This window comes from Asparagus officinalis, chromosome 10 (genome assembly GCF_001876935.1).
Source record: "Asparagus officinalis chromosome 10, Aspof.V1, whole genome shotgun sequence".
Classification (NCBI taxonomy): domain Eukaryota; kingdom Viridiplantae; phylum Streptophyta; class Magnoliopsida; order Asparagales; family Asparagaceae; genus Asparagus; species Asparagus officinalis.
This window is the reverse complement of record NC_033803.1, coordinates 28,878,754-28,891,463: the sequence shown is the minus strand read 5'-3', so window position 1 is coordinate 28,891,463 and position 12,710 is coordinate 28,878,754. Positions and strand designations below refer to the sequence as shown.

Sequence of the window (12,710 nt, the reverse complement as noted above, 5' to 3'; positions counted from 1 at the left end):
CCTATAAATTAACTATCAGCTCACCAAGACTAATTGCGGCTAGCTCAGCATCCTCCTCCAGCATCCTCCTCTTCCTCTTCCCCTCCCCTGCCCCAAATCCTTTATCCTATTCAACCCTCTCCTAATCCTCCGCATCCACCTCTTCCTCTCCCCCTCCACGGGCCCCAAATCTATTACCCTATTCAACTCCCTTCCTAATTCTCTGCATTTCCCTGGGGAAGATGGAGGCGGTGCTAGGAGAGGGAGGAGGGGAGGAAGAGGAAGGTGGAGGAGGGGGAGGGGAGGGGAAGAAGAGGAAGGAGGGAGGGGAAGGGAGGGAGAGACAAATGCTAAGGAAGGACTCGGATAAGAGGAGGGAGTAAAAGCACTTGGAGAGGGAACGGTAGCGAAGGAAGGAGGGGGTGAAGGGGAGGGTGAGGATGTGGTCGAGGAGAGGGAGGGTTGGAGAGGGAGCGACTGTCCATTTCTATAGTTGTTGAAGGAGATTGGGATGTTAAGGTTGAAGGCATGATGGTGATTTTCATGGTGTTGAGGGAATTTGAATTGGATATTTGGGCTGTTAACTGACTAGTCGTAGGTTCGAATCTTACTTGGCGAGATTTGATTGATTCTTAATTTCATTTTCATTAAAGAATGAAGACTTTCATTGAATTAAATTATGAAATTAAAGGGCTTGCTTTGACCGTTAGGGGTAGGTAACCCGTTCCCTGTCTTTGTTTCTATTGCATTCTATCTCATCGTATCACATTCTGTTCTACGATATTTGAGAATCACCGTCAATACCTCGGCGTAGATCCGGGGTAATCCCTTGTAAATAGCCCCAGGGCTGATTTTTGAATAGGAAAAAGAATGGATCCGCAGGGTCCCAAATGAATTAGCTTATTCGAAAAAAGCCTTGTTCTTTGGAAGACCTATCTCGTGTCTGGTACTACATGGTTCCACTCTGCAAAAACTCCGAATCATTCTCTTGAAGCTCATCCTCTTTATGATAAATGATCCGCCTCTGCAAAAACTCCGAATCATTCTCTTGAAGCTCATCCTCTTTATGATAAATGATCCGCTTGCCTCGAAATGACCCGGCCCAATAGGGAAATCCCAATTCAGTGGGCCTTTCCATACAATCAAATAGATTGTCACAAGGGCGCCATATTCTAGGAGCCCAAACTATGTGATTGAATAAATCATCCTCTATCTGTTTCGGGTCGAGGGCCCCTTCCCCTTCTTCAAACACCGATTCGTATTTTTCATAGAAAAAGATTCATTTTGCAACATATCTAACAGATTCCTTGGTTCGGACCGAAGAAGTAATGTCACTCGATTATTATCAAACTGACTGTAATCTTTTTCTGTCCGTGAGGATCCCGCGCATCTTTGGATGCATACGGTTCAAAAGAATTATGAAAAAAGAATCAATGTGTCGATTCCAATCCTATCTCTTTTTTTGTAACAGATTTCTGTTTTTCTAATGAAAATAAAGGGGTTTTTCTTATATTTTTTAAAAACCATAAGTTTTGGGCACCGACATCTCCCCTAAAAAAAGAATTTATTACTAAACTTAATTTCTTGAATTAACCTTTCATTGATGTATTCGATTCGCGTACAATCATAAATGATTTAAGAACTTCCACGGCAGATTCCGTAAAAATGTTTTGGATAATTGAGAGGGCGGGTGGAGTGATGGGTAATTTATATGGACGAAGAAGAAGAAGATGGTGGTGGTAATGGAGGGAGAGTAGGTAGTTTTCTGTTACTGTGCAGAAAATCCACTGGACTACTAGTCCCGTGGGTAGTAGTCCCATGGGTTTTCTGAGTCTTGTTTAGGCCGCGATTAGTGACTACTAAATACACGTGATTAATAGTCATGTGTGTTTTGAAAGCCATATTTTGCAAAATCGATCTCTTTTTGGCCAGTCTTGATGAGCCGAGTAAAACAAAGTCGATTTTTCTAAATATTTCGTATAACAGTCATTTTTGCTAAATATTTATATAAAAAAAAGCCTCTCTCAAGAAATTTTCTAACAAAATAAATGTCTCCCCCACCTTTCCTTCTCCCTTGTTGAACCCAATCCAAACAAGCATTTGTTAACCATTCGCTATACACTTCCAACCTAGGTTGGGCCAGACTTGCACTTGCTGACCATTTCTTATGCAGGTGCCCAAAGGCCACGTGGGCCCTACCGGTGCTCGTGGCAGGGCATGGGCTTTCAGTGTTAGGGCTCATGTAATATTTTGGTCTGCTTAAACCCGAAATCATTCATACTGCTACTTACCATTATAAACCCTCTACAATAATAATAATATGATGAAGATGATGATGATCTCCGTCTCCTCATCTCTCAATTCCCCTGTTTCCTTCACTCAACGCACACCATCACGACAAAGCATCAAGAATTGGAAGAAGTTGAAGAAGACATTTGGGAACCAGGTGATCTCACTGTAAAAAACTATTATTTGCGTTGATTCGGATCATTAAACCCTAGGCTTTTTCTCCCTATTTTGGTTGGTCATAGGCAGTGAATATCAACAGTAGGAGAGGAAGAGGAGGTATATGTAGAGCTGAGCTTGCACAGGACGTCCCTTTTGCTGCGGCTATTGGTGCTTGTGTTCTAACGTCGCTTCTGTCTCCGATTTCTCACACTGATTCTCTTGGTGGTGATGATGATGGAAATAGCAGGGGAGCCATTGATTCGACAGACGCGAGGTATGCGGTGATGGGGATTATTAGCTTCATCCCTTACTTCAATTGGATGGTGAGAAGACATCTTCTATTTGTGGTTTTGTTTTAGTTTTCCTATTTTATTTTTATTATCTGTTTGATTTTTGAAGTGTGGAATTTTCCTTTGAGGTTTCTGTATGTATGTGTTTGAGCAGAGTTGGGTGTTTGCTTGGCTTGACAGTGGTGAACAGCGTTATCTCGTCTATGCTGTGGTTTATTTGGCTCCTTACTTGAGGTTTGTGATTTGTGATGACCCCTTGCTCACCTCTAAGTGTCCCATCACACTGTTTTTAACTATGTTATTTAGGTTTTGCCCTCATTTCAAGTGTCGATAGGGATGACATATCTGTATGTTGACATTTCTATTTATTATTGTCTTGGTTTCATATTGGTTAGTAAGCTAGTTTTATATTCTCTATAAAACTAAAATTTTCTTTCCTTCACTTGTTAAGTGGAGAAGAAGAATACAGAAACATGGAAGTGAGAAAAGCCAAGGAAAACAAAGAGCAAAGAGTATGGGTGAGAACAGTCATGGTTTCATAGATAATAGATATATGTCAAAACGTATATCCTGTCAATTTATTTAATGGGTCAAGGTCATCGATTTATAGCTAAAATGCTTGATAATTGTGTTACTCACATCCATTCGTTTTAACCAATTATAAATAGATAAGATCATACATAAAAAGTTATTTATAATAGAAGAAAATCAAACTCATAGCTACATTTTAAGGTGAGCCCATGTATTTTAGCAATCTTTTTAATGATTGAGGAAAGTATTTATTTTGCTTATTTGCTATTTATATACGTTATTTTATTCTAAGAAATAATTTAATTTTTCATATGTGGGTCCCTTAACCGTGTCACCCAAAAATATTGAGATTAAGGCTTTACTATTGTTCTATTAAGGGGTACCCGCCCCATTTACAAGTTGGTGCAATTGGTTGACGTGGCGATTAGCTAATTACACATTTCCTACCTTATCTATGAGTTGTAGTTTCATGTCTGGTTCAAGTCAACTCATGAGGGTGTCCGAATCACATTAGAACCACCCGCATGCGAACGGGTAGTTCTGTGCCATTCGTGAGAGATGGTGGGGTTTAGTTTGGAAATTCAACACCCCTCTGAATGATAAAGAAGTACCTGCTCGCATGTGGGTAGTTCTGATTTGATTTGTCCTCATCAGGTTGGATCAAAATTGCCACCTTATTTGAAGATAGCAAACTAGAACAAGAAAAATACTATACTTCAAAGGGCAAAATTTACCTACCCAGCCTTTTCATTATCCTTCCATCAGTTCTTTTAGGCTCTGTTTGGTTTGAAGGAAAGTAGAGGAAAGGAAAAGGAAAGAGAAAGTAAAAAGAAAGGAAAAGAAAAAGAAAAAAAATGATATTCTTTTTATTGTTTGGTTAGAAAGAATATTGTATGGAAAGTTAGAAAAAAATTCATAAGAAAGTCATTTTCTCTTGCTTGGTTACCTTTCTGAGAAAAAGAGGAAGATAATTATCACAACTTAATTTTAATTCATACCTTTTGGAATTAGATTTAGATTTTAGATAATTACAAAAAACAATTAACAAGCAGAAGCACAACCACAATTCCACTAATATTCTCACACATAACATTTCTCACACATAATATTTGCAGAAAGAATGGTCAATGAAAGAACCAAAACAAATTTAAAGTAAATGTCAAGATATTCCTAATATAAAGTATAATCTATTTCTAGTCACGAAGTCTATTACAATCAATTTCATATAGAAAATCTTAACCAACAAAGTCTATTACAATCGATTTCATATAGAAGATCTTAACCAACAAGTCTATTACAATTAATTTCATATAGAGAATCTTAACCAGAGAGAGAGAGAGAAATATGCCGAAGTCCTTGGTTTTTGACTTTAGTGAGCCCATCAAAACATCAATCTCGCATCCTTCACCCCCTGAAATTAATTCAAAAAAATTCAAATAAGTAGAATATAAACATCGAAAACCTATAAAATGAAGTCTTAACATTTTTTGCTACTAAATGTAGGTTGATTTCTTTGACATGTCTTTTTGCTACTAAATGTAGCTTGACTACCAGGTTATTGACAAAGCACCCGACATGGATAATAAGGAATAAAATTTGTTGGTCCCTCCCATTTCTGCATTTGATAGGACTGGAAAAGGTAAAGAATTCTAAAAATATACTTTTACCCTTAGGGCATGCACACTTTTTTTTTGGTGAGAAATAGGCGCCGCTGAGAGTAAAAGAGTCAAAAACTTTCCACTCAAGGGGTGTATCTATCAATATCAAACTTAAAGGGTAATAAATGGCACTTTGCGATACTAATGGGGTCCGTGTGCAATTAACCCTTCAATCTAAATATGAACAACTCTGCCTGAAGAAATTAAATAAACAAATAAAACAAAGGAAGATCCTTCAGAGTCCACATTTCCGAACAGGTTTACTAAGACGGTAACGATTTTTTCTAAACTAAAACCAACTTCTATAGTGTGTGCAATTTGTGTATGCTTGTGTGTGACTGCATGTGTGTGTCAGTATGTGCTTGTATGTGCATCCTGCACATTCTTCCAAGTGGGGTAAGGTAAATAACAAACCATTTATATAAACAATTTAGAAAGGATGTAAGTTGATTTTTTTTCCCACTTGTCTATTTCATGATTTTTATTCGCTTGTCTATTTCATCTGTCATGCTTCTCAATATTTGCATGGATAGCTTAATTTGGATGAGAAGCACAATGATGTTCATTTTGAATGAACTAATACTCTCGTTACTACTTACTACATTAAAATAGCTAAGAACAATAAAGCTATGGTATCTTACTGCTAAGAAGTAGTACTGTTTGGTTTCTGTTAAACTTATAATTTTAAGGAGTTGCATGCTTTCTGGCCTTTTATCTTTTAAGTTATGGATCATACACCAGCCAAGCAATAGGTTCTAAAACAAAATTTGTGAGTGATTTTTGATGAATTATGGTTGACCTAAAAATTTGTAATTTATATGGCTAAACAACATAATATTTCCACACATAAACACGCACACATATGTAACTTTTCCATGTTAGGGGCATGTGAACAAGCTAGTCCTCTTAACTTATCCACATTGATATAAGCTGAGTGTTGTGGGAGACTGAATTAGTGTCGATAGCTCAGAAATTGCAAATATAAGTGAAACCATGGTCAATTTGTCAGAATATATCATTAGTTTGGCTTTTCATGATCTGCTTCCTCATGGAAGGACACATGTAACTAACCAAAAACACAAGGTTCCTGTACGAAGAATACAAAAGACAAGGTGAAATGTGTTATCTTCTCAAAACTAAAGGCAGCTTCATTCCACGCTAATATCCTGAAAGAAAATAAATAAAGTTGACAATTCTTGCATTGAGCTTCAAGTTACGAATAATTTAGAAGCATAAAATATCGATATTAAATTTTGCACAAGAAAACACCAATACACATAATAATCATGTTTAAAGGTCGTATAACATTATAGAAGAAGACCTGCCACCTTGTACCCCAAAGCTTGCCATGCCTAACTAATATTCATGGGACATTTAGTGCAGAAAAAAGAAATTTTTACTAGTAAAGAAATATATGAAAGGGAAAGCATCAGTTTTCAACAAATTTAGCTTCTTAGGAACACTAAAATACTGAATCAAGAACCATACGGAGAAGTAGTATCACATACCTCTTGGATGTCACCAACATAAATCCTGTTCCGGTATGTCTGAATAGAGATAATTGTATTTGGGAAGAGTTTGTTCTCACGTTTCCTGAGTAGTCTCCTTTTCTCCAGATCATACAATCTGAGAACTGGGCCAATCCCAGCAAGAAGCCTTCCCTGAAACTGACACAAGGCTAGTGGAATTCCCTCTACCTGTGTCTTATGCAGCAATTCAAGGGATTTTCCATCTTCTATAAACCTGTATATGTGAATAAACCCAGCAACAAAAGTCATCTTTGGCCAGAACTGCAACCCCTTTGCTGTACCCACAGCAAGTAGAGTCCCATGCTCCTTATCATGAAAATTCACAGTACATGCGCTAAAAGCAGCCTCATTGTCCTGCAGCTCCAGCAAACAAGTAGTGTTTCCTGACCTTGGATCGAGAACTCTGATGCAAGACGCCCACTTATCTGATTCTGCCTTCGGATAACCATACTGCTCATCAGAAAGAAGATCTTCCTTCTCCTCATCATCAGCACCATTCTCCATCTGTTCACCATTATTTGCATTTCCATTTCACCAACACCTGCAGCCTCCAAGCACTCTTTTCTCTCCGATTCGTGCTCTTCTGCAGTGATTTTTGATGAAGTATGGTTGACCATATCCACTACAGTTCTGAACAGGACACCATTTTGCAGACCAGCATTAAGAAATACATTACTTAATTCTCTTTTATGCTGTTTCAACATATATTTAAATTAGTTGAATATATCACAATAAAACAGTCAGATAAACTATGTAATTGAGGTACAAAAATCTTTAATTTTTTCATTATTCATGCTAATATTTCACCATAAACGGCATCAAAATGCAAGTCAAAGGATTTGAGGACACTTACTACGAGCATCCTATTGACAGACCGTCTTGTCTCCTGCCACAGTTACAATCAAGTCATTGTGCTTAGGATCCCAACACAACTGATCCACACTATCCGTGTGCCCTTTCAGTTCAACATCTTTCACTTTCCTCTAAATTAAGGACACAAAACAAAAATTCTTGCTATTTTTATTCTACACAATCAAATGTAGAATGGGAACACTGATTTCTTGTAGGAATATAAACTTCTATATTGAGGATATGAAGGGAATAAAACTAGAAGAAATTAATCTATTAGAGCTATGGAGTAAAAGAACTGACAAATTCTATCATGCAAATTCTATGAATTATAATGGCACCATGAGCTATCAATCAAATAATTTTGGCTAGCAGTAAATTATAAATTACATAAAAAAAATCTAAATTTCTGCCATTTCCTATTACGACAAAGCTACTAAACAATACAAAAGCTAAATTTGGAAGAGCAGATAATTAGTAAATTTTGTTAAAAACAAAAGTTCTGCTAGAAATTAGATGGTAAAGCCCATATCAATTGCAAAAATTAGTAAATTTTGTTAAAAACAAAAGTTCTGCTAGAAATTAGATGGTAAAGCCCATATCAATTGCAAAAATTAAAACCCTAGAAAATCAAAATATGGAATAATTGTAATTAAAAAAAAACCCTAGAATCTAAACTTACCTTCTCTTGATCTGAGGATTGGGGATCGGAGATAAGGGGAGATCGGGGGGCAGGAGATGAGATTGGAGATCCAGAAGTGGAGATCGAGGGAGAGAAGATCGGAGGCCAGAGGTGATCGAAGGTGGAGCTCGAGCTTGAGCTCGAGAAAGAAGAGATCGGAGGCCAGAGGTCGAGCTCGAGCTAGGTCAACTAGGTCGGGGATGGAGTCGGGAATTTCAAGGAGGCGTCGGGGGAGATTTTCTCTCTCTCTCTCATTTTCGCTCCGTTTGAGTCGGGAAAGGAGAAGAGAACTGAGAAGATACATGACTTTCTCTGCTGATTTTAACATTCACTTTCCTTTTCATTTTCTTTCAAACCAAACAAGGAAAATATACTTTCTATTGCACTTTCTTTTCCTTTCATCTACTTTCCTTCAAACCAAACAGAGCCTTAAGTTCATTTCAACCTAGATTCCTTAACAACCATTTTGGTATATAGCTCCACTAATCTGTGACGTTGGAAATTATTTTGTCTTAGGTGAGTTAAAACTGATTTTCAACTTAGATAACCGTCTTTTTTGTTGTCCCAAAAAACCTAAAGGATCAGATTGGAGCAAGTTCTCTTTTCAAGATTAAGGTTGGTTATAATATAATGTAGCATTATGCTAATGGTCATTAGATCAGGAAGTTTATGTACAAATTGTTCAATGTAAGTTACATTTTTCTTGTTTTTGTTTGGGGGTACTTTGAGGACTAGACATGTTCCATTCTGCAACCCATGCCTACTGTTTGCCAATCCTCAAGGATTACATTTAAGTAAAATACAAAAGGAAAAATACCTTGTAAGAGGAAACTAGTAGAACTAAGTTGACAAATAATGTGAAATATCAATATTGGAAGATAACCTAGTTAACTAGAAGTCAAGAGGGGAACAATAAGTTATTATCTTTATATTACTCAAATGCGAAACAAACAAAAGGTGTTCCTTTTGATGTAAGAGAAGTCTTGTTCAACACTATGTATATATTCTTTTATACATTCTTAAAAAAACATCATTTGGCAATTCTTTTAAATTTAACCTTATTGTTCTATTTCCTTACAATATTCGGGTTTTAGAGAGGAAAGTTTTAAGCAACTTAACATGCCTGATTCAACTAAATGTTTTTTGTGACTACAAGCAATGTCTACGCTCATCTAAATCCCCTAAAAAAAATCCTTTCCAGTTATATATAGCATGTCTTTTAGATTATTTTTTTGTCTTTCTTGGTAAACAACTAATATGGGGTTGGAGTCCAATGTAAGGTTTTGTAGACACGAGGGTTTTGATTTAACCTAGTTTATTTCTTCATCTTTACCAATCCTTTTTTTTTAATTTTTTTATGAATCATCTTTACCAAAACTTATCCTAGCTTATTTGTACTTTAAAAAAATAATAACTATAATTCAAACTTTAAAGATTAGGCAACTTTAGTTTTGGGATTGAATTACATTGTGAGAATAGCAATGAATTTAAGATGTTATTTTCAGAAATATCTCAATTTCCCATAAAGAAATCTCGATGAAACCTTCAAAGGAGTTCATGCTTGTACTAGTTTTTAAAGAGATAATTGTGCTCAGCGGAGAGCTTTTATGAAACTCCATCTGATAATAACGTTAGACGGGAAGATGTATAGTTTCTTGAAATGACAAAGGTGGAGAAGGTAAAGGGTTGCTAGAAAAGGATCTTTAAGAGTCAGGAGTAACCTAACTAGTCGTAGTTCAATGGAATTGCCTAACTCCGAAACGTGGCATAAGCTAAGGCTCCAACTAATTTTCATTAAATCTCCAAATCATCATGGAGATGGGGCCTCTCCTCTTTTAGTCTTATTTATAGTAGAGTACGCATTAATTGTTGTAGGCAGTCACTGTTAGAGTAGTAGGCTTCAGTGTACTATCTGGAATCTCCAACATTAGCAAAGTGGTCAGGGGACATACATTCAGTGAGGCACCTGTGTCAACCGACAGTCTGAGGAATGGATTATTCCTTATAATCAATGGTCAAGTAAAGCGGGTATGAACGAACACCCTTTGAGAGCATGTGGCACGAAGGCCTCAGGTCCGAAGGTGATGAGTTAACTTAGGAAAAAGATGGAAATTTATGGACTAATGGAAAAAGGGTGGATTTTAGATAATTGAGACTGCTGTCGATTTTGTTAGTTTTGGTTTGAAATTTTTGAAATTAACCGACAAAACATATTTTATAACCCAATTGAACCATTAAATTTTGTTGGTTTAGTTGGTTTAATCGATTTAAACTGATGAATGCTCACTTTTAATTTTACTTTCCACATTTTAAACTTTGCTTGTGACTTTTATCCTGAGGGTTCTATTTATAATATAATTTTGTAGGACAAACCTGTCGCTTTCTCCAGAGGAGAGTTGGCTACCCATCGCTAGCATAGTTCTCTGCATCATTCATGTTCAGGTGGCTTATGAAACCTTTTGGATTCAGATCTTCTTCGGTTAGGTGGTAGTTGGAGAGGATTCAATTCTCTCAATCCTTACAATCTATCTTAATTCTAATGAATGTGAAGACACCATCTAAGATTTCCACTATCTCAAATAATGGTTTTGATTATAGTGGTTTTCCAGTTTCCTTGTGGTTACAAGATCAAAGTGGTTTTCAAGATAATAATAAAAATCTTACGCGGCGTGATCTCATTCATTGGAAGTGATATACATGAGAAGGATTGAAAGAATTGGACTTTCTCCGATTACCACATGATTGGAGAGGATCCGGATTCAAACTGTTTTTATTCTCTTTTTAATTATGAAATTTAAGTTTGTTTCTTCTGAGAATCATCCTTGTTGGCAGCTGGAAGCAAGCATGAGGAATGGAGATCTCAATGGCATTCAATTCTTTGGCAAAGCTGTTAATTTGTTTTCGCCATCTATAGGCAGCGAGGATGATAAATTTGAGAGTGACCAAAAAGTTTCCAATAAGATAAAGAATAGGAAGCTGGCAGATCTACATTCCACAGAAGAAGACCTAAGAGATGAATTAGGTGACTGGGGAACTCCTCGGAAACACATGCATGATCCCCATCGTGTGAAAGAATATTCGGACGTAGATGAAACCGAAAATAGAACAGATTAGTAAGATATGCTGAGCAATTTGTATCTATTTGAAGGATAGGTAAAGACGGGGTTGCATTCTGTTGTCATAAAATATGGATTTATATACTACATGCCCTTTTTATATATTTCATGTCCTTTTTTCGTTTACTTGGGAATTAGATAAGAACTGCCAGTGATTTTACCTGCTAGCTGGGGGCATTTCACATCAAACTTTGCGTAGCTTATGCTTATTCTCATAAAAATGTGCTTTGACCCTAACATTTTACTTTTTTTTTAAATACGTCTTGGAGGCTTCTCTAGGAAGAAAGGGGGAAATTCCACTAGTAGAAACAGGGGCAGCCCCAACGGTTCAAACCGTTGGGGCAAATAATGTCCCCAACGGTTTCAACCGTTGGGGCAAAAAAAAGCCCGTTGGGACAAATTGCGTTGGGGCAAAGTTTGTCCCAACGGTTCTTTTAGCAGCACCAACGGTTCCAACCGTTGGTGCTGATATTTTTTTCATTTTAATTTTTAAAATATAAAAAAAATTGCACCAACGGTTGGAACCGTTGGTACCACAAAAATATTTGTTCACGTAACAATCATTGACAACTTGTATCATAAATTCAGGCACTTACAAAATACAATCTACAAAATTGGTGTACATGAGAAGCATGAACAATTACATGAGTGTCTCACAAACACAAAATATATAAAGTTTTGGTGCTCAAACATAGCACTTAACACGCCCAAAATAAACCAAACTTTGGCACACAAACATGACATCTTGGATATAATAAACATTCAAAATTGTCATTGAACCCTTCGTGTAATAGGCTCATAGTTTTTGACTGTAGATTGTCCTTGAACTGCCAATTCATCAGTAGCAGAGGAGTGAGCTTGATGAGTGTTGAATTGGCTGCAACTCGCCTTAGAAATTTCAGTGTTGAAATGTTTCAGTGGCATCTCTCTTGCAGCCGCTACATTCCCTCCCCATCCAAGCATCCTTCCTCTAGCATAGTTGTGCATCCTTCCCGTATTAAAGTTCAGCTTCATGCATTGAGATTAAAAGCCAAGATATGAAAGATGTTCAATGTAATAGCAAAAAGTAATAACTAGTATCATAAATGCATAAGTACAAAAACTACCTTCCTCCACTTCTAGCTCTCCCTCTTCCCCTTGAACTAGCTGAATCTTCCCTTGCAGGATGTGGATTTTCTTTTGTTATATTTATTGCGGTTGTGTTGAGTGGATCCTTGCATGCATGTAACCTTGTGATGCTCCCATCCCTTGCACCTAGTACATTTGACTTTTTCATGTTTTTTCCCATCTATTTCATCTACTCTCCTAAATCTCTTGGTCTTCGTCTTTGTCTTTTTGTGTTTGGAGTACTAACAATATAGTCTTTCTGAAGTGGTGGCAATTGATTCTTTGAAGGTTGAGTTTCAATAGACATTGCATATGCTTTTCTATATCTACAATAAAATAATAAAGGTTTATCAGATGTTATCTATGCATTGCAAAAGTGAAGCAGTCGTAATAAATTCTATGTATCATACCTCTCGACGGTGAAGCACCATCACTTGCTGCCTTTCTTCTGGTGCTTCTCTGTTTATGAAAAAACTAGGATAAGAAGAAGTAAAGACAAATTTTTGAACAACAGACATGCG

General features: G+C 36.8%; 1 protein-coding gene across 1 annotated transcript; it reads left to right on the top strand.

The window, feature by feature from the left end:
• On the top strand, window positions 2,229-11,208 carry LOC109825412. Its single transcript, XM_020392268.1, has 5 exons — window positions 2,229-2,425; window positions 2,511-2,750; window positions 2,872-2,951; window positions 10,333-10,408; window positions 10,799-11,208. Exons 1-5 carry the CDS (start codon window positions 2,300-2,302, stop codon window positions 11,078-11,080), a joined length of 804 nt encoding a protein of 267 aa, XP_020247857.1. The 5' UTR covers window positions 2,229-2,299; the 3' UTR covers window positions 11,081-11,208.